Source organism: Solanum stenotomum, chromosome 1, assembly GCF_019186545.1.
Source record: "Solanum stenotomum isolate F172 chromosome 1, ASM1918654v1, whole genome shotgun sequence".
Taxonomy (NCBI): domain Eukaryota; kingdom Viridiplantae; phylum Streptophyta; class Magnoliopsida; order Solanales; family Solanaceae; genus Solanum; species Solanum stenotomum.
This window is the reverse complement of record NC_064282.1, coordinates 1,909,758-1,931,707: the sequence shown is the minus strand read 5'-3', so window position 1 is coordinate 1,931,707 and position 21,950 is coordinate 1,909,758. Positions and strand designations below refer to the sequence as shown.

At 35.0% G+C, this 21,950-nt stretch overlaps 3 protein-coding genes across 3 annotated transcripts; 2 read left to right on the top strand and 1 right to left on the bottom strand.

Moving 5' to 3' along the window:
- Positions 1 to 2,137: 2,137 nt before the first annotated feature.
- On the top strand, positions 2,138 to 5,333 carry LOC125853725 (E3 ubiquitin-protein ligase RSL1-like). Its single transcript, XM_049533461.1, has 2 exons — positions 2,138 to 2,879; positions 5,048 to 5,333. Exons 1-2 carry the CDS (start codon positions 2,248 to 2,250, stop codon positions 5,220 to 5,222), a joined length of 807 nt encoding a protein of 268 aa, XP_049389418.1. The 5' UTR covers positions 2,138 to 2,247; the 3' UTR covers positions 5,223 to 5,333.
- Positions 5,334 to 7,909: 2,576 nt separating this feature from the next.
- LOC125850148 (probable cysteine protease RD19B) lies at positions 7,910 to 10,240 on the top strand. The gene is made up of 4 exons (XM_049530044.1): positions 7,910 to 8,406; positions 8,496 to 8,615; positions 9,452 to 9,698; positions 9,831 to 10,240. Exons 1-4 carry the CDS (start codon positions 7,939 to 7,941, stop codon positions 10,097 to 10,099), a joined length of 1,104 nt encoding a protein of 367 aa, XP_049386001.1. The 5' UTR covers positions 7,910 to 7,938; the 3' UTR covers positions 10,100 to 10,240.
- A 558-nt stretch (positions 10,241 to 10,798) lies between these two features.
- On the bottom strand, positions 10,799 to 21,475 carry LOC125859223 (V-type proton ATPase subunit a3-like). The gene is made up of 18 exons (XM_049538924.1): positions 21,178 to 21,475; positions 19,770 to 19,814; positions 18,284 to 18,406; positions 18,104 to 18,211; positions 17,859 to 17,969; positions 17,611 to 17,784; positions 16,815 to 16,952; positions 16,306 to 16,413; positions 16,015 to 16,122; positions 15,612 to 15,760; positions 14,687 to 14,840; positions 13,716 to 13,876; positions 13,398 to 13,604; positions 13,104 to 13,287; positions 12,928 to 13,008; positions 12,639 to 12,832; positions 11,608 to 11,667; positions 10,799 to 11,360 (listed from the first exon to the last, which is right to left on the bottom strand). The coding sequence occupies exons 1-18, from the start codon at positions 21,325 to 21,327 to the stop codon at positions 11,153 to 11,155; spliced, it is 2,463 nt and encodes an 820-aa protein (XP_049394881.1). The 5' UTR covers positions 21,328 to 21,475; the 3' UTR covers positions 10,799 to 11,152.
- Between the last annotated feature and the right edge of the window lie 475 nt (positions 21,476 to 21,950).

The following is a 21,950-nucleotide window of genomic DNA, read 5'->3' as shown; positions in this document are numbered from 1 at the left end:
CATGGCCGGTTGGTGGGCCAAATGAAAATTAATTTTAAAAAAAAGTATTAAAAATAGCAGGAGTCTATACTCAAAATCTGTTTAAAGTTTGAAATATTACAATTTAAATACAAATCATGTTTATAAAATATGTACTACTTAAAATAAAGTTCCTAAAATTTCTAGAGAATCACTACATAGGCCATAGCCTATGGAATATTATCATAGTTTTGGTGTGTTTATTATGATCATTGGAAAACAATTAGGTTAATAATTCTATTTAGCTATTTATGTTTTTACTTGAAATCAAACTTAATAAATATTATATAGATAACTTTATTTGTGTATTTGATTAACAATAACACTAGTTGATATTTATGATAATATTTTTAAATTATAATTTAATTTACAAAATTATGAAAAATATACTTTTAAGAAAAGAGGACTGACCCGGCAAAGCCCGTAGCCCACACACTTATGGGTAGGGCCGACCATTTTTCGGCTCACATAAAAAATGGGCTAGCCCGGCCTGTCTCGTTAAATTTCAAAGACTGTATGGGTTAGCCCGGATGGGGTGGGCCAACCCATATTGACAGCTCTAACTAACACTATGTAATATTGTCTTGTCAATATTTATGATAATATTTTTAAATTATAAAAATATACTTTTAAGAAAAGAAGGCTGACCCAGCAAAGCCAGTAGCCCACGTACTTGTGGGCTGGGACAACCATTTTCCGACTCACACAAAAAATGGGTTACCCCGACCTGGCCCGTCAAATTTCAAAGCATGTATAGGTTAGCCCGGATGGGGTGAACCAGCCCATATTGACGGTTCTATATATGACAAATTTAAATTAACCCAAGTAATTAAATAATGGAAAGTTGCACTCCATCCGTTTTCTAAAAGAGTGACCTAGTTTGATTTGACACGGAGTTTAAGAAAATAAATAAGTAAGACTTTTGAATCTTATGGTCCTAAATTAAAGTTATGTCAAATGTACAAAATTGCCCTTTAATCTTGTGGCCTGTTTGTGACCTTAAACATGTCACGTGAAAAACTAAAATTAAAATGTTACAAGAAGAAAAAAATCATTCTTTTTTAAACAACCTAGAAAGGAAAGTGGGTAATTCTTTCTGAAACGGAGGGAATATTTTTTTTAGTTTATTTTTGTTTGTCTTATTTGAACTTAACACGATTATTAAGATTTTTACTTGTTTTATATGGACTTAACACGTTTAGTAAGAAAATAATGATTTGCTTTACTAATTCACTCACTTCTTATTGATTGATATTTCCAGTATTTCATATTAACTAACTTTTTGGAGGTATTTTTATTGTTCAAAATAATTGAATTGTACAAAGTTCAAAATGAATGTTTGATTTTTTTTTTTATATTTGTCCTTTCCTTTTATGAAGTTTGATATTTTCTAGGAGATAAATCATTCTACTTGAAAAGTTATATTTATTATTTTCACAATAGACAATATTGAAAACTGTCATATTAAATTATGTCATTGAATGTTTTTATTAATAAGTATGCATTGTTTCACAAATTCAATTAATATGGAATAAAAATACTCTCTATTATATTAATTGAATATTTGAGATTTTTTTCATTGATCAAAATAATTGGATTGTTCAAAGTTCAAATGAATATTTGATTTTTTTTTTCTATATTTGTCCCTTTCTTTAATGTAGTTTGATAAGTATTTTTTAGGAGATAAATTACATTACTTGCAAAGTTATATTCATGATTTCACAAAGAATAAAAGTGGAAAGTATGATTTAAATTATGTTTTGAATGTTTTTCTTAATAAATATACATTGCATCACAAATTCAATTAATTTTCTTAGTAAGTGCGCATTACCTCTCAAATTCTTCAAAAATAATTTAAAGAATAAATAATTAATGCTAAAAATAAAATATACTCTATGTTAGTAACAGTGAAAACTATTTATGGGATGGAGTAGTAAATAGTAGTACTCCGTAAATAGAAGTGAACAGAGGGATTAAGAATAACTTATAAATAAACAAAAAAATTGTTTAACCTTCTATGATATTCCAATTTCAAGAAAGTTCAGCTAATTTTGAAAAAGAAGGATGACTGCAAAAGTCTTACGTGAAAGAAAATTTTGGGGAAAATATTACTCCTCCAAATTACAATCCTAGTATAAGAAGACCTAAAACGACCCTTCCTTTGCCCACACAAAAAGTACTTGAAAAAAAAAAAAACTCAAACACTTCACTACAATTTTGAGACTGATCATGGGAAACACACTGCAAAAATTGGCCCAAAATCAGTCCGAACAAGAATCGCCAGTGACAGAATCACCAGTCACAGAATCACCGGATGAATCATTCACTTGCGAAATTTGTATCGAGCCTATATTATTACCTAACAAAAAATTCAAGAACCAGAATCTTTGTGTTCATCCGTTTTGTATGGACTGTATGGTGAAATACATCTCCGTCAAGCTTGAGGACAACGTCGGCAACATTCCGTGTCCGTCTCTGAGTTGTGAGAATTTTTTGGACCCAATTTCTTGCCGGAATCTTGTTGGCCCTCAGCTGTTTGTGAGATGGTCCGACGTGTTGTGTGAATCTTCTGTTTTAGGGTTAGCGCATTGTTACTGTCCGGATCGGAGATGTTCGACTTTGATTTTGGATGAGTGTGGTGGGAATGCAAAGCGATCAAAGTGCCCGAATTGCAAGATGCATTTTTGCTTTCAGTGTAAGCTTCCATGGCATTCTGGATTTCAGTGTGAAGAGAGTCGGGAATTGAGGGATAGAAACGATGTCGTTTTTGGTGTGGTTGCCGAGGCTAATAAGTGGAAAAGGTGTCCACAGTGTCGTCACTTTGTTGAACTTATTGAAGGTTGCAAAATTGTTAAATGCAGGTTAGTCTTATTTGTTTTTTCCTCTCTTCTTTTTTATTTTTGAATAAATCCTCCTAATTTTTGAAAATAAAAATAAAAAACTCATATATATGGATTACAACTTCTGAGGTTTACTTGAGTTGAGTTTCTATAGTAAGCTGTTTTTCTACCTTACAGAGGGTAAGTCTGCGTATACACCACACCACCAGACCCACTTGTCGGATTACACGGTTATGTTGTTGTTGTGGTGGTGATTATACAGGAGTCTGCACCTTTTGGTGCGTTTGCCCTTTGTTTTAGTATTAATTGCAAAATTTTGCTAACCCTATAGTAGTGCAGTAGTTATTTTTTTAGTTTTTTTCTATAAGAATTAGGAGAAACATGTACTCTGCAGATAGGGTAGAGGTCATGAATTTAATAATTTCTAAGTACATTGATCCTGAAAAGATATCAGGCCCCCACATGTGGGTGCAAACATGAAGAACTAACTAAATAAATAAAGCTGTACTCTTTTTAATGGTTAACAAGATAACCATGCAAATATTTAGTATTGAATTGGAATTGGTCCCCTCCACAAGGCAGGGGTAAGGCTGCGTACACTCCACCCTCCCCAGACCCTAAACCGGGTATTGTTGACTTGGAATTGATCCGAATAGAGAGTAAGTTTGAGATTGAATCACAAGTAATTGAAACACATGATTTTGAGGACTTGCATTTAGCTATTATAACCAAAAGAGGAAGAAAAAATGAATGTTAAATTGATTCCTCCCTGCATACATGGGTTCCCTGGAATTTGAGGACCAAAAAGTTGTTGTTTGGCAGCAGAATACTTGGCTATCAATATGTTAATAGTCTTTTCTTTCAGACTTTCAATGTATATCTAGTTAGTCAATTTTTTAGGACTTGTATCTCTTTGTTGTGGCATTCCAATATCTACTTAGTGGGATTTTAAAATGGTGCAATATCGATTATTCGAACAAGGACTTGCATATTTCTGCATTTTCACAAACAGGGATAAATTGCTAACATGCTTCTTATTTATCGAGTTTCAAAATAAGGGATGAAAAGGCCTATAAAACCTTAGGCCGATAAATGTTTCACAATGTTAGGCTACAGGAATGAAGGGCGCAGGGAGTTGATGGAAGCATTCTGTAGTTCTCTGAGCGGATTTATACATCTCTAATATGAGCTGAAGAATTATCTTATACATGATAAGAAAGTAATGTGAGTGGAAAATTTACCTAATATATCTCTAATGCCAGTTAATTGAGATTAATATGCCAATCATTCTCAGTTTCCACTTATTTGAGGTTGCAATTGCTATATTTTTCTCTGTTGACATTGATAGGTGTTGATCATATCAATCATTATAGAGAGGACGGGTTGGGAATGAGGACAACATAACATTTGAATCCCCTAAAGTAGATCATGTATCAACTATGTTGATCTGCCAAATTTTGTCTTGTTTAATGTTCCAATCGATATTTATTAGTAGTAGCCAGACCTTTTCCTCACATAGTTTTCAAGTATCCGGCTCTAATTGAATGTGTTTTTCCTCACAAATGAAATGCTTATCCTTTTATTCATTGTGGCTACTTTTGTTTACTTTTCTTCAGGGATTTCACTGGGTTTGTTGTTGTTTCGGGAAAGAAACAAAAGAGAAGATAAAAGCTATGAATACTAAGAGGGGATTTTACTTGAGATAATCAAGCTCAGCCTCTGTATAGTCAATTTTAGATCTCATCTTCTTGTAAATAACTTGTAAAATAAAAAAGTGCCTGTGAAGCCCAATTAATGTTCTGGGAGGAAAGAAGTTGCTTGGTTAGATCTACATATTTAAATATACCAGGTTTATGACATAAGATTTCAGCATACGTGAGATATTAAGTGTCTTATATTGTTCGTCTCTTAATTCCTGACAGCTCTTCTCATAATTCTGCAATTTGTGCTTCGTATCGAGATTCAATATACTCTCCTTTGCAATTCTTACATTCTTCTGGTTTTGTTTGAGGCCTTGTAAGGGTACACAGGTGTCGAGAAAGATATATTTTGTGTGAATTTGATTGATATGTCACGCTTGTACACTGTTAAAAAATGACCTTTTCTGATCTCAAACAATAAGAAGTAGAGAAAGGGTTCAACTTTCAAGTTTTATACTCTAACCTGGTTCTCTTTTCATCTGGATGTAGGTGTGGTGCCAGTTTCTGCTACAACTGCGGAAAAAGAGTTCATCGACACTGGTGTAATTGCGATTCTGCTTCCGTGCTCTGCATAAGGGTCATCCATGGGTTCACCATTATTTTTATTCTCCTGTCTATCTTTTTCATCTTCAGGAATTTAAATAGTATATCGCCGAAAAAATAGTGCCGTGTATAGACATTTACTCCTATTACATTTGAGGTTCAGTAATATGTATTAGAATCTTTTTTGCTTCAGTGTGTGCACTAGAGGCAGAAAAAATAGCATACACGAAAACAGAAACCTTAACAAAGTTTGTACAGATGGGGAATCTAATATGAAGTTCTTTTAGATTTTTGACTTGCTGATTCAAATTGTCTCAAACACATTTTTATGTGAATTTCGAAGTTTCTTCCAAGCTTCTGCAGTTCTTTATTAGTAGCCTAGTAGGAATGATTAGCATCCTGCTACCTCTTGGCTGCCATATTTAAAATAGATATCCACTTTTTTCGTGTTCAATTTGAAAAATCGAGAGATTTACTATTAAATACTACCATTCCATTATTTAGATGATTGGGATCTTATCCTTTCATTTATTATTTCTTAAGGAATGTGTCAAGTCTAACATGAATAACTAAATAAGGAATGTGTCAAGTCAAATATGAATAACTAAATGTTCGGAGGGAGTATTTGTTTCTGAATAAGTAGCTAGTTTCCACAACAATTACTGTATTGTTATTCTCCGTATTATTTTATGCTAAATACGATGTGAAATGACATTTATGTATTTGCCAAACATGTAAATAACAGCACGTAAATTTTTTTTTGAAAGAATTTCACTTAGAAGAGGAATTCAAGATTTATTTATGCACTCAGAGAAATTATTTGCACGGTAAGTGCATCTAACTTAAACACTAATTTCATATATAGTTTATATCTAAATTTTAGGAGTAATATATATATGATGAACCAAACGTCCAATGAGTAATTACACTAACCATTCTACCACAATTTTTGTTGTTAGCTTTCTTGATGTTCAAAGGCGGAGTTAGGTGGGGTTCATGTGTTCGGTCGAACCCAGTAGCTTTTCGGTAGACCCTGCTGTACTAGAAAACTATTTATATATATATATATATATATATATATATATATATATATATATATATATATATAAACCTATGAACCCCTAACAAAATTGATTGACGATTTAGTGAACCCCAAACTCTTAATTTTGGCTCCATCTTAGTCGATGTTGAATAGTTTGATATCGAGCCAAGGAAATTTGAGACTAGGCATTCACACATTGAACTCCATCATATCAGCTATCTTTTTTATTTGGCTACACCTAAGAAAGTTTTATCCAATTATTTACAAATTTTGCTCGAAAAGAAATATATAATCGAAATGAAAAACCATTGCATGTATAAACGCAACCAAAATAATAATAATACACAGTTAAACATTATTTCCTCTAAAAAAGATCCATTTGGCTAAAAATCATGGAATTAGTCAAGTTCATGGGTAACTAGGAACTAATAAAGCAATAGTTTGAAGGCATAATATGGTTATTTAACTTCTCATCAACTGATATTTATAATATCTTTCAATTTTAGATGTACATGAATAAAGACTTAAATTTATATAAAATTGAACAAGTATACATTACTTGTTTGCTATAAAATTTTACCTCTGTCTCAATTTATGTAGTATTTTTCGTTTTCGAGAATCACACAGTTCACATGAAATCTTCAATTTTTTTGAAATGAAATTTATATATTTGTAAACTACATAAAAAAAAATATAAAATAGATTTGTTTGAATTTCGAAATCCGAAAAGTATCACCTAAATTGAGATAAAGGAAATAGTATGAAACAATACGCAACAACCATCAAAACCCGTCCTTCGGGATGGCTCAGTTGGTTTGGAGGGTGGTTATCCACATGAATGACCCGGGATCGAACCCCCTTCTGAGTCGAGCCTGTCGCATAGGGCTTGCCTAGTGTGATTTACATCCCCTGTGTGGTTTGCAGGCTATTACACAGTGGGGGGTTTACCCAGTGCGCACAAAGTGCTCACTCGAAGGGCAGAGGTTGTAGCGACTGCGGATTATTTTGGGTTAAAAAAAAAAAAAAAACCATCAAAACCCAGTTTAAGTGAATGCTGTTGTTGTTTCCTATAATTATTATATATTCTACTGTTTTAGTTACCAGACACGTACAAGTTACAACAATTGAAATCCTCTTTCATCACCATTCGATTCAATAATTCAAGTTGAGTAAACTTTTTGTAGCTCTTGCCAACTAAGGGATGATAAGATTTTTTTTGTTTTTGTTATTTGGTCATGTGTTCCATACACATATTGTTCAACTATTTTAAATTCATAAGAATTCCTTCAAGGTAAACAATCTCTATCAATAATTTTTTTATATTCATACTCAAATCTTAGCCACCACACCCTTTGGCGGTTTGATGATGGAATTGAGTACAAAACGAAGATTTTACTAACATAGAATTCTTCCAACACTTTTTAATAGTAATAACAAAAAAAATGAATATAAACTAGTCATTGTTCTTTAGTTAATATTTTATGTTTTGCTTTTTGGAAGACCTTTGTTTGTTAAAGGCAACAACTTTAACGATAAAATTAAGGATAATTTCTTTCTTTCGGTTATTTTATTTCTTTATATATTTCCGAGAACGACTTCAAAACTGAAAAACTACCCAAACCCACGCCGAGAAGCAACTACCATTCCTTTAACCAATTATTATCCACCACGTGGCATTCAATTATTGGATATCTTTCACCTCAACTCTAAGCAACCTCATTCTTTCAGGAGACTGATGGATATATATAGCAGATGAAACTGAGAGAAGACGGAAAACAAATCTCCTGAATCAACAATGGCTCTTCGTTACTCTCTGCTTTTCTTATTCTCTATCCTCCTAACGACGTCGTTTTTGTTGTCTGTCAACTGCGAGATTAATGGCGGGGACGATGATATTTTAATCCGTCAAGTCGTCGGCGACGATGATCATCACATGCTAAACGCCGATCATCACTTTACGCTTTTTAAAAAGAGGTTCGGGAAAACGTACGCCTCCGATGAGGAGCATCATTATAGATTCTCGGTTTTTAAAGCTAACTTGCGCCGTGCAATGAGCCACCAGAAGCTCGATCCATCTGCTGTTCACGGCGTGACTCAGTTTTCCGATATGACGCCGGACGAATTCAGCCGGAAATTTCTCGGCGTTAACCGCCGGCTTCGGTTTCCTTCTGACGCCAATAAAGCTCCGATTCTTCCTACCGAGGATCTTCCTTCAGATTTCGATTGGAGAGAGCACGGTGCTGTCACGCCAGTGAAGAATCAGGTATGTTTGTTTCTGTGAGATTGATACGTGCATCATTATTGATTAATGGATAATTAAGTAATTGCTATTGTTTATGATTGAAAAACTAGGGTTCATGCGGCTCATGCTGGTCATTTAGTACCACTGGTGCATTAGAAGGTGCCAACTTTCTTGCTACAGGGAAGCTTGTTAGCCTCAGCGAGCAGCAACTTGTGGACTGTGATCACGAGGTTTGGCGCTTTTCCCTCTTATCCTATTCGGATGTTCATTCTATAAATTGTGCATAGGGGAATCCTGAACTTATTTCTTGTTAAGCATAGAGCTTAAACACGGTAATTAGGTATAAAATTAAAAGCATTTGCGAACTTAAAAGTGTTGCTCATTCGATTGGAATTTACTATTGGCATAAAAGTTTTGTTTTTATCTTGTTCTGTCATTATTAGTTTTTGTGGGGTCATGTAACTGATCATGGATCAGTTTTAGGAAAGTGCTTGCTCTGTTTCTGTCTCTTTTAAGTATGGAACAAACTTAGTTATGATATTTATATGGAGGAATGATTCAATCCACAGCTCATGCCGAAACAAAGACGGAAGGTAGCTTGGCGTTTATATGTGAAAAAATGTAGTGAAACTGAGCGGATTCATATAGTTGTACTTGTCCCCATGTAGTTAAATATTGAATTTTGCCTTTCTGGCTGTTTTTTGATATCAATCTATTACTTAACGTGTCTTTCTTCTTCAAGTACCGTGTTGTTCTGTGGTTTTCTTTTATCAAGATTTTCCTCTTCGTTTTCGGAGTGCGGGACCCACTTTAAGGGAAAGGGAATTGGACTGTGTTTATGATTATTTTAACAGTTCTTTGCTTAGTGTAGGCTTGAATTTGTTGCTATTTTCATTTTCAGTATGCCAATTGCTAATCAGAATTGGGATTGTAGACAGTATAATAAGACTTCTAACTTGTAGTACTTACTCCACGGGAAAATGAAATTCTTACTTCGAAATTTCAGTGTCCATCTCCCTGAAATATGTATCCTAGACTAATTTAACCTTGCATTGTATACCTGCAGTGTGATCCAGAAGAAAAAGGTTCTTGCGACTCAGGGTGCAGTGGTGGGCTGATGAATAGTGCCTTTGAATACACTCTCAAAGCTGGTGGACTTATGCGAGAAGAAGATTATCCATACACTGGCACCGATAAGGCAACCTGCAAATTTGACAACACCAAGGTTGCAGCTAAAGTTGCTAACTTTAGTGTTGTCTCCCTTGACGAAGAACAAATTGCTGCTAATCTTGTCAAGAATGGCCCACTCGCTGGTAAATGTCCTCTCGAAAAACTTGCTAAAACTGCCTTTATGGGATCTTTAGTTAATTACTACTCTTCATGTGCTAATTAATGGATGTAAAACTAATTCTGAAAGTGTTGCTGTTGCTTGGCTTGGCTTGCAGTGGCTATCAATGCAGTGTTCATGCAGACATATGTCGGTGGAGTCTCCTGCCCATATATATGCTCTAAGCAGTTGGATCATGGTGTCTTATTAGTTGGTTATGGTACTGGCTTTTCTCCCATTCGAATGAAAGAGAAACCATACTGGATCATCAAGAACTCATGGGGAGAGAAATGGGGAGAAAATGGGTACTACAAAATCTGCAGAGGCCGCAATGTTTGTGGAGTGGATTCAATGGTTTCAACAGTTGCAGCTGTTAGTGAAATTTAACGTCTATTTTTACCAACTACACTCTATGTAAATTAAGTGTAGCTTAAAGGACCGTATTTCATTATTTCCAATTGTTAAGACTCTATTTCATTATTATTTCCAATTCTACAAATCTTGAAAGTAAAACACATTTCTCCGCATTCTAAACATCTATCTATCAATTTGGATTTTTTGCACCTTACCAAACATTCCTTTATAGTTTAATTCATATCCATGTGTGGTTGACTGCCCCTCCTCGTCGCCAGCACACACAAAAATGTCTATTCAGAAGAGTTCAATTAGTTGACGTCAATGTCAAGGGAGGTACCTTTCAACTCGAGCTGCTAATCTTTGCAAATCTAAGGCTTTTCTTCTTTGTTTACTTGGACAATTTCTTTGTTTAACACTTCTAATTATCTAAACTACATTTTGGAGTTGTATGCAACATGTCATTATTCCAGAAGGAACACCTTGATTGTACTTTCTCCAATCAAACCCTTCAGACAACAAGTAGAATGTCTCACCAGTAACAATTATTTTCAGCACGAATGTAACTAAAAGGGCAAAATGCACACCTAAAAAACAATTTCTTTTTTGGCGAAAAACAAACTGAATTGCATACATATGGAACCGAGGAGAAAGAATGCACCATGCATGTTGTGTTCACATGGTCTCATTATTACCAATAGAAACGCTAATAAATATACGTGATATGATTAATTTACAGGCAAACTGTCCCGGCATATCTGTCGCACAAAACAGTGACTATTTCTGGATCACACAACACAACAAATACAGTTAATAAATAACTTATTATACCATCTAAAAGTTGCAGCTGCACAGATGCTGCTTTCTTTGCTGTGAACCTCACATGCAGGAATGCTTATTTCTCTCGGTGCCAATAAAACAAATAGAGTGAAGCGTGCTCACAGAATAATGCTCCATCACACCAAAAATGAAAAGGAGAAAAAAATATTATCCCCTCCACTAAGATGACCATTCAAGCAGAAAAGAATAACATACACATTCTTTTACAAACGGCGAGCTTCATCTCTGAGAACCTTTGATGCTTCCTCATTCATCCTCCCCCACATCAATCAATTTGAATGAGAAAGGACTAAACTTGTATCCATCTCCCTCGTAAAACTTATTTTGGAATTCCACCCAGTGAAGTCGCAATGCGTGTAGGAAGGCACTGAGTGTTTCCATCACCAACAACACTCCAACAGTGGCAAAGACGAATACAATGATGCCAACAATGAGAATAATGATATTGTTGTACCTGAGGAGCACAAGTAAAAATTTTAAAATGTATTAATATTATATAAATATATCATTTTTTTCTTCCCGGAATATTCAGTCCACTACATGCCAGCTAAAGCCTAGGGCATTCAGATTTATATATATTGGAGATCTGCAAATATAAACTTGATAATTGACAGCTCATTCTCAGAGAACCAAACATGTAATCAGTTTGAACCAATAGTCTACGAAGCTATTAGCCAACGAACATAGAATGAGTAACTTACCCCCAGGCGAGAAGTAGAACCTTTTCGTAAAATACAGTGGACAGCTCAGAGTGTGCAAGGCTGAAAAAAAAGCAACATGGGAAATTATTCTGTTAATAGAAAGGTGACGTGTGATAATATTTATGGGGTAGTTTGGTTCAGTGATGAGTTAATACTGACAGTGGCGGAGCCAGGAATTTCACGAAGAGGGTCCAAAAATTAAACAACAAAAGCTCTTTTTAAAAAGGGGAAAAGTTGTTCCAAGTGAGACTTGAACACGCGAGCACTGACTCATTAAAAATGTCTAAACACACATTCAAGACATCTTAAACCACTAGGCTATAACAACTTATTATGTTAAGGGTGTCCAAAATATGTTATTTAATCACTTCGTGTGTCATTTTACTTGTATATGCGGTATTTTTTCCGACGAAGGGTGTCCAATTAAACCCTGGCATACATGTGCCTATGCCACTGTTAATACAAGGTAGCTTATACCGTGGGGATTTTACTAATATGCAAATAATTAACAGGATATATAGTAATAGTTGGGGTGTTCTGGGCGACTACAACGAAGTACAGGATGAGTGGTTTTTTAGTACAATTTATTTTTCGCCCATCTCTTTTAATTTCCAGCAGCATTTTCAATTAGATTCTCCTTAATATAAGCCCAGGGCAATTTTCCCAATTAGGTAATTTGACAATGTCATCTCTCCTATTAATAACATACCAATATGAAAGCTTAGTACTGTGCAACCACTATCCAATACATCCTCTCTCACGTAGCCTCTAAACAGACCCTATTGGGCAAACACAAAGCATCTCACTGGTTATGGAGATTCAAGAAGAGATTCCATTCCCAATAACCACATAAACCCATTATAGTTAATAATTCCAACAATGAATCAAGGTATCAAAATCTAACGACAAAGCATTTTGTCTAAAATCTATTCAACAACTATTATGAGTAAGGTTTCAACATAGAACCAAACAAAGAATTGTGTTACTAGAATAAAGAAGGGGATCAACACATCCTAACTCCTCAAGCATACCTGAGAGCCCACAGACGAAGGTACGAAGCTGTGTTTGAGACTGCTCCAAGTACAAATTCAATTGTGTGAATGAGCTGATGAACAAAAATCTCACTGAACTCGAATTCCCCATGATGACCAGAATCATCATTACTCTCCACTAATAAAGACTCTTCTGCCTCCTGAAGTGCTGTGTAGGACTGTCCTTGGTGCCTCTAAATAAGTAGCAAAACAAATATCATTAAAAATTCAACAAACAAAAGCTTATGAATAAGTGAAAAGGACAAAGAAACAAGTTAAGCAAACATACTTCATGCTGAGCTTTCAATAGGAAGGGCTTTGGAAAAAGCATCCATGGGACAGCAACAAGGGCCGAGAGTAGCAGGACAAGCTGGCCAAATATTAACAAAATTCGAAGTGAAATCAGACATCTCCCATCAAAATGTGAAAAATCGTAAGAAGTGTGGTTATGAAGGGATACTTAACCTGAGTCATCTTCTGACCAGGAAAAAGTTCGTTTTCACCGAGCTCATCTGTCGGGCTAAGAAACATGTATATCATTACATGGTATAAATCAGCTTTGGACCCGGTGCACCACTTCATAATGATAAGGACGGACAGGTATCCAAACAGAGCATTCAAAAATATCATTTGGGGAACAAATTGACACCTGACATTGCAAAATTTGGCTAACTGTCAACATCTTGATTGAAATATCCAAATCGATAAATAACACTGCCAGAAATCTAGGGACTGTAACCTGAATGCAATGGAACTTACCAAATGTTTACACCATTGCGAAAGAACAGACCATTGAAAAAGCTCAGAATTATCCCAAGGTTCATCTGGGCCACCCCAATAAGGATAGACATTTTCATCTTCAATGAATTGAGGTACGGCAACTCACTACGTGAACCATGCCATGCTGGATCGACACCAAATGGATAAGTGTCACGCACTTTGATTAAGCCTGCAGTGGTAGAATCCCTACAATCAAGCCAACTAAGATTAGCCAACTTGCAATAGATATGACACTAAAGGTATTAATAAAGGAAACAACTCTAAGCTATCAAGAAAATTATTTTAATAAATCCATACCTACAAGAAGGGTCACGACACCCATATGCTGATTTTCCAAACAACTCAAACGGCACAGAGAAGAACTCATTATAGACCAGGCCCGTGTATATTGAGAAGAGGGACATCATAAATATCACATATCGCCCTCCAAAAGTCATTTCCATGATGTCTCCAAGTTTCTGCATTCATGAATCATTATCTATCATGTTTCAAATAATTTACATTCATGCTCAAGCAGAAAGGGCGTAATTCACTTGGAAAAATCCCATTACTGCCATAAACTATAACAAACTAATAGTTCTAAGAATATTCGTAATCCAAGTATACCCCAATTTACCAAAACCTGCACAAGAGAATAATTAGAATGTGGACGACGCTAGACCAACGCATTCAGATTTCTGCTAATCTTCCAAGAAAAATTTTCTCATCATTGAAGAACCTTTGAGCATACATTGTCAACTTAATAACAGTAACCCATGTAGTTTTTTTTTTCCTTTGTTGAAACTATGAAAATGTTGTGTCATTTAGAGGTACCTCAAGTTATACCCACCTGATGAACATACACCAATTCCTTGCTCACTTAAGAAGCTGACCTAGTTTTGATGAATAAGGTAATTTTATAAATACTAAATGCTTAGAGCTTGTAGTGGTATATAGTACAGTCATTGCTGGGTAGGAATCCTAAGTAGCTGCAAGGATTCCAAAACCTCCAATCATTACATCAACATCAGTACAGAAGTCGTCATTGCACCAAATTATAAAAATACATCTATTTTTTACAATTGATAAGAAGCTGCCCTAGGTCTTAGCATGTTACAAACGACATCCCCTAAGCATTATTTCAAGGGATCTTTTATAGTGTTTGTTACAAGGGAAATAAGAGGTGATTCCTACGTTTTTTAAGCAAACTGATGTAACAGACATACCCAATTGGGTCTTTAAACTAATCTAAGTAATTTGTAATACATAAATAGAAATGCAATAGTCACCTGACTGGAGAATTTCTTCTCATTGAATAAGAAGAACATGGTAGCAAGCAACAGACAGATACCATGACCCCAGTCACCAAACATAACTGCGAAAAGGAATGGAAATGTGACGATAGTGTAAACACCAGGATTTGCTTCCTGATATTTGGCCACCCTGCAACAGTTGATCAAACAGCATGAATATGACTAATAACATCACATACAGTAAGTATTAGAAATAGTATAAAGGTTGAAACTAACTGTGCACTTCTATCACTAAAGAAAGATGGGTAAGTCTACCAGTGCAAGCACCAATGACCTCGTATGCACTATCACTTTAGTGGTCAAACACAAAGAATAAACAGAATTCACCACCAACTCTACAGAAGTTAAAAGTGGCAGGCTTCTTTAGGCCATATGATAGATACGTTCTAAGAAAACTTGACATTTAAAGGATACCGTTAAATAGATGTAAGGATATAAACATGATTTATCGATGCCATAAAATACAAAGTTCTGGGATCACAGTTTGCCAAGTCAATCTTTTCACTTTTTTGATAGAAAAAATGTTTGTTTACTTGAGAAAAAAGATATTGGCAATTTGAAGTGCTAAGTTATAGTTGTTCATAATCAGTAGGAATTTGTGTCTCCAAAATGAATAATAGATATTAGCTATTCTTTAGGGGACAGATATTCAGTGATATATAAGGGAGAATATGTTGTTTAAATATTGCAACTCGTATTAATCTTTGTTACCCCAAAAGAACATATCTAACAAATGTCAGAAACTGCAAGAGAGATAACAACTAACGAATCTTTGGTCTTTACAATTGCAGAAGACAGATACTTGACCCATAAAAACAACCAGCTCTCTTTATTAAAAAGAGAAAAATCATTGTTTAATCTTTCTGTAAAAGGAATCCAAAATTTGAGACTAGAGACACACCCGTATGCATCGACGATATCCTGAAAAGAAGAAGTAAATTTATTTGTTTGAAAATATGTAGGCGGCATTTCTCGGGTTCGCAGAACCCGGAAGATTGCACCAACTTCTGAATTTGAGTCATGTGTTGCCCGCTGCAGCGCATCCTGAATCTGCACGATCATACATCATTTACTAAGTCAACATGCTTAAATATATGCCGAAGTGGACATCTTTCCACTACCAAACTGACAAGAAATATCAAGGAAACGGAGAGAAGTCTTTTTCCATTGTTAAGTTAAGGGAGTGACATCATCAGATCTGATCATAAGACAATTACACTCTCCTCTTCCTGTTAGTCTTTCATCCCATACATGAACCTGAGTACCATCCATGACCAAGAAATGAAAGATAAACATATAGTCACCTGTTTGGTTGCAAAAACAGGACTCCAACCTTCAGCCACCAGACATTTTTTGGTCACATCAATGCTAAGCATGTTGAGAGTGTGATAAATTGATTTCTCCTTCCTCACCTAAAATAATCAAAAAGATGTGCTCAGTAGAACAAAAGCTGATAGACAAACATTAAACCATTCATATCAATTATGGAATAAAAGCTCTACAAACAACAAAACTTGCAAAAATAGGTTTCTTCAAGAAATTAAAAAGACCTCCTAATGAGAACAATAATATTTATCCTTTGTTTAATAACTAACCAAAATATTCCATCTATCATATTGTTCACCAATAGTTTGTAATAAATTTCCCCGGTGCACCAAGCCAGCATCTATAGTAGTCTTTAGCTCTGAGATTCTTCCAGAGACCTGCAAAGGGACATTGTAGACATACTTCATTCTTAGTATTCCAAATAAATGAGAAGTACCAACCAGACAGATTCAGACTTCCATAAAATAGTTGTTCAGAGATGCCAGATTAGGAAGAATGCATTTTCATCTAAACAATAACAATATCACAATTATAGTTGACACCAACAAATAGATGATTTGTGTCAGATTTTGTTCTCCTCATATACAAGAATAGGTTCCTTTTGTTGTTTCTTTGACTTGTAAATGCTAATTCACCACAATGCCTTTGAGCCCAGATGCTGTTTTAATTAGCAATTACTCAAAAATAACTAAGTTGATAAAAGCAGAAAGGGACTTAAAATAGGAGGAAGGAACTGGAGCAAGGATGGCCTAGGAAAAATAAAGGATGTAGTGCATACCTCAGTGATCATCTGAGCCTGTTTACCAAGGTCCTCGGGGACAGAATAACGATTTGCTCCAAAAGCTTCACATATTTTGAGAATTTTGCTCTTTGCTCTTTCACCAGAAAAGAAGACTGCAAATACGTTTTTCTCAACCTGAAATTACCCGAAGAGTAGAATAAATCATTCTTTGATTAGCGAATATATGCTAGTCTGACCAAAAATGAAAATCAACTTTCTGGTTGTAGCTAGTAGGAAGCAGCTGTAACAACAGTGCTTCGTATCAAATTAAACGTTGCATAACTTCTGCATGAAACATTTTTATTTATTTTTTCTCTGAGATATGATAACAACTTCATAACAAATGGCTACTAATAGTATTCATTTCTACAAGTATATAGATATAGCAGAAAATATAAATATGTACCATCAGATATTTATGATTTACAAAGTTGACAAGAAACAAGTAGATATTCAAAGGAAAACATTCTTTCTCACAAAAAAACAGATACTGATAAAAGTTTCTAAAAAGAATAAGTACTTATTACATTTTGCTGGCAGAATCGCAGAGAGCACTGAAACACTATGGAAAACCCAAATCGACATTCACAAACATCCCATTAGACCATATGGCATATAGATACCGACATAAATAATATCACGAGCATCCACTTTTCAATAGAGGTGTCCCATTGATTTTATGTGATCAAAAACTCTTTATTGAGTTGCAAACAATTATAAAACTACTAGATAACAGACATGCTTTGCGAATCAATTTTTGTCCATGAATCTTCTCAAAAGTTGATGAAAATACCTTCTCTCCAGAAACGGGATCGATGACAGGCTCTTCAACTACAGCCTGCCTCAAGTACACATTACCCCGGGTAGCACGAAAGAGAATCCTCTCAAAGGCCATCGATTTTTCTCTCGGAACAAGTCCAGTAATAAATCCCAACTTAACTTGCTTGGATGGATCAGTCACTGCTTCCTAAGAATCCGAATCCAACTACAAAGTTACTCCAAAGGAAGAAAATATACAATTTTCTAAGTATCAAGGTTTACCTGTTCAGATAGCAAAGGAGTTTCTAATGATTGTTCGCCAGTTTGATTTGATGCCTGTTCTCGATGTAGAGCTTCAGCACTGCTCTGTGCTATGTGGAAAAACTCACCAGCCTAGAAAACAAATAGAATGTGTAAAATTTATGTATAACTATATTGGCAATCAGCTATTCTTTTTTTTAAAAGTCGAATAGGAAACTAAGCAATTCTAGGAATTCTTCCGACGTTGATAAACCAAGAAACTGCACCTTTTGCAAAACAAGTCTATATTCCACAAGCTCATTGTATGAACGTTGTAACTTATCGCCATTAGCATTCATTTCAATCAGCTCTGATTCAAGTTCTCCAAGCTTGACCTAGTACACAAACAAGCTGTGTTGAGCCATTGAACAAAAGCAATTGACATACAAACAGATGACTAAACATACCTCAAGGTCATCAAAACTTAAGTCAACTTGTGTGGCAGACATAGAAGAAGATAACAATCCCGCTTTGGACATTTGTTCCTTAAATAGACGTAATTTACGAGCCATCTCTCCACATCGTTTGATCTGCACAAGGAATACAGTGTTATATGTATAAAGTTACCAGTTCTGAATAGCGAGATCGAAGAAGATATATGCAAAAGAAGATAAACAAGTATCTTTAAAGAAAGCACCTAACCATATTTCACATTTTAAAAAAGGTGCCAGGCACTACCAAAATGCGACTCAGTGACATCTATGCACAAAGTCATTCAAGTTACTACTTACACTGGAGCTTTCAGTTTGACACAAAACAACTAAGTTCTCTTGATACAAAATGAGCACGTCTCATAAGACTGTTTCTGTTAGAAAATTCAGAAGTTCCAACACCTTTGTTGTGGTAGTTGTAAAATGTGTTTATACACAGCAGGAACCTTAGGGTCTCTAATTTAAAACTGAACATGAGAATTGAGGTTTAGTGGGAGGAGAAAATAGCTAGATTAAATTATTGTGAGTTCTCCCACATTCCCCCCTGTCCCCTTGTTCCTCTCTTTGTTTGTTTCCCTTCAACATGAGGAACAGACATAATAAGAATGCAAAAGGGTGTGAATATTGTGTTCGCAGAAAGGAGAGGAAATAGCTTTTGAGCTTTACCTGTTGTCAGGCAAAAGGGTGTGACCATTATTGTATGGCTCTAGAGGAAGAACAAAAATTATATGAGGATATTTTGTAAAAGCTCATAGCAATGGCAGTCATTCAAAAGAAAGGTTCTTTTCAGCGCCAGACAATTCAGGTCCTTAAAAGAAGCTAGCATGACAGCAATATGGACGGCATGAGTACATCATCACCCCCTCGCGTCAGGAGGATTTACTAATCGGGTTAATTTCACCAATCCCTCTAGTTAATGGCTTAATGCTATTCTGAGGAAAAATTAGTCCAAAAGAGTGAAAATGGAATAATCCATCAAGAAAGAAACACAACAATCTGGTGCAAACAATTTCTGAGGGCTATCGGACTGGGTAAAACCTGAATTAACCGTGGTGCACTTGCGGGAAACTCCTTGCCAAGGGCCTATGCACCCCCGGGATTAGTCGGGGCTCAAAGAGACTCGGACACCCGGTGCAAATCAAAAAAAAAAAAAAAAACAATCTGATTGATGGAAAGAACCAAAAAACTAAAATGTAAAAGTTATAATTACATCGATAAGATTCTCTACTCATAAAGAGGATTTCTTCCTTTTTCCCACAAAATAATAAACAACATATTTCTCCTACCCCAATCTTTAAGTAATGGCTGATAATCCCAAAAGATAACTAACCAGATTTTGATAGGTATAATGTGACTGAATGGAGAACTAAAGTAAGAGAAAGATGAGAGTACAATAGAGTAGAGTACAATAGAGTGAAATATTATGGAATTGAGCGGGGTTATTAACTATTCCATGCAATACCTGATTAGCATATGTTCGTTGAAATGGGCTCTTTTCGGCATTCAACTGTAAAAAAACGAAAATTGGATAAATAAAATGCAAAGATAAAGATCTCATAAACCAGTCATGAGTCCATATAATATACACGTAAAATCACTGCACTTGATTAATTATAATTAACAAGTCCGAGTCCCCTACAACAATATAAATATAACAAAGACAGCTTGCATAAGCAACTGTGTAGAACCAAAATCATGAGTGGAGTTCTAACAAAGTCATTGCAGAGAGCATCCAAGATGTAGATAAGACTAACTAAGTAAATTCCGTGCATTTTAACTCTTCAGGATGGCTCGGATGGTTTGGCTTGGACTTCCACAATGGAGGTCTCAAGTTCGAAACCCATTGCTTGCAACAGCTAGGGGTTGACCTTTTGGGTCGAGCTCGTCGCACGGGGCTTGCCTAGTGCGGTTCACCTCACTTGTGTGGTTTGCGAACTCTTGTAAAGGTTGTGTGCACCAAAGGGTAGCGACTACAGGTTCCCTCATCATCAAAAAAAAAAATGTTTTTATATTTCCATGCCTTTTCTTTTAGTATGATGATCCTGAAATATCACACTATAGTAAATTTGTGCATCAGAGATGAATCAACTTTAGATAGAACTTTTTCAAAAATTGCAAAAGTTACAAGATAATTGTCAATATTTTATAAAAAGAATTAGTGCTATCTTACACTTAAATGGAATATAGTTACATATATTACTCAGTTCTCAAATGAAGTCCATCAAAAGAGCCAGCCCACTCAAAAATCAGAACGAAGCCAAAATGAAAAATTTAGCAAGTAGTTCAAAACTAAATCAGTACTGAGAGTCTGAAAGCAGAATATCTACCTTTAAACGCCCTTATCTAATAAAAGAACCTACCGAACAAACAGACATCATGTGAAAATCAAGGATTTTAGCAAAATCTCTTGTTGCTAAGGAAGGAATCGCAAAAATAAAAAGAAAACAGTGGATAAAAACAAGAGCATCTAGAATTAGCGATTTGTTCAAATTTTATAATGATAATGCCAGACTAATTGAACCGAATCTTGATCAATATCGCAGAAACAAGAAAGTAAATAAGCTCTAACACTGTTCAGCATCTAGAATTAACGATTTGTTCAAACTTTATAACGTCAATGCCGGATTAATTGAATCGATTCTTGATCAATATCGCAGAAACAAGAAAGTAAATAAACTCTAACACTGTTCTGAATCCTAAATCTCAAATTCGTCCAAATTTAACCTAAAATAAAGCAGAAAACAACCGATAAACCCTAGCCATACAGTAAGTCCACACAATTATCCGATATTACAGGATAAAAATACATCAAACACAAATCACACACATAAACGTAGAAAAAGAAAAAGTATAGATATAAAGAAACGCACGTCTTTGAACTGAATGAGTCCGATTTCTCCAAGATAATCGATTGTCCGATGAGCAGATTCATTCGGAATGATGATTTGGACGAGTTGCATCGACTCTGAACGGAACAGATCCATCGGCGGACAGCATCCTCCACCAGTTTGCTCCGCCATTGTAGTTCTTCTTCTGCTCCTCCGACCCGAGTTTCAAATCTGTGTTCTGACTTTCTTCTCTCCTCTACAAATGATATATGGATCACATCACACAGTAAAGGAGTAGCTGAGTTTTATTTCTTTCTTACCGCTTCCACATTATTCACGCGACTCGGATTTAATATTCTTGATGTAAAAACTTTTGTTATTTCCTATTTCGCACCCTCGGTTCTCTTTAATTATTGCTTTAACATAAGTTTCTTATAAATACATTTATACACTCTTATAACTTTAAGGAGAAAAAAAATATTCATACCAACATTTATGCACTCTTATATCTTTTAAGGAAAAAAAGAAATATTCATACCATATTGTAAAAGTTCATAACTTTATTATTCATTTATGTAAAAAGAAATTATAATTTTCTGTTTCATTCTCGCAAATTTTTTATTATCTTTAATTATTACTTCAACTTAAGTTTTATAAATACATCCATATACTCCTGTAATTTTTTTTAAAAAAGAAAGTCTCATTCATATTACTGTCTTTTAGGGTTACTTTTAATCCACATCCTTATACTTCATAAAGATTATTTAGAAACATTTCTCAAAGTAAATTGCGAGTTTAGAATTTAAATTTATAAA

Coding starts and splice junctions, on each gene's coding strand:
- LOC125853725 (XM_049533461.1), top strand. CDS start 2,248: ATGGGAAACACACTGCAAAAATTGGCCCAAAATCAGTCCGAACAAGAA. Junction 2,880..5,047: donor TGCAAAATTGTTAAATGCAG/GTTAGTCTTATT, acceptor ATCTGGATGTAG/GTGTGGTGCCAGTTTCTGCT.
- LOC125850148 (XM_049530044.1), top strand. CDS start 7,939: ATGGCTCTTCGTTACTCTCTGCTTTTCTTATTCTCTATCCTCCTAACG. Junction 8,407..8,495: donor TCACGCCAGTGAAGAATCAG/GTATGTTTGTTT, acceptor TTGAAAAACTAG/GGTTCATGCGGCTCATGCTG. Junction 8,616..9,451: donor TTGTGGACTGTGATCACGAG/GTTTGGCGCTTT, acceptor GTATACCTGCAG/TGTGATCCAGAAGAAAAAGG.
- LOC125859223 (XM_049538924.1), bottom strand. CDS start 21,327: ATGGCGGAGCAAACTGGTGGAGGATGCTGTCCGCCGATGGATCTGTTC. Junction 13,288..13,397: donor CGCAATGGTGTAAACATTTG/GTAAGTTCCATT, acceptor TTGCAATGTCAG/GTGTCAATTTGTTCCCCAAA. Junction 11,361..11,607: donor GTTCTACTTCTCGCCTGGGG/GTAAGTTACTCA, acceptor TGTGCTCCTCAG/GTACAACAATATCATTATTC.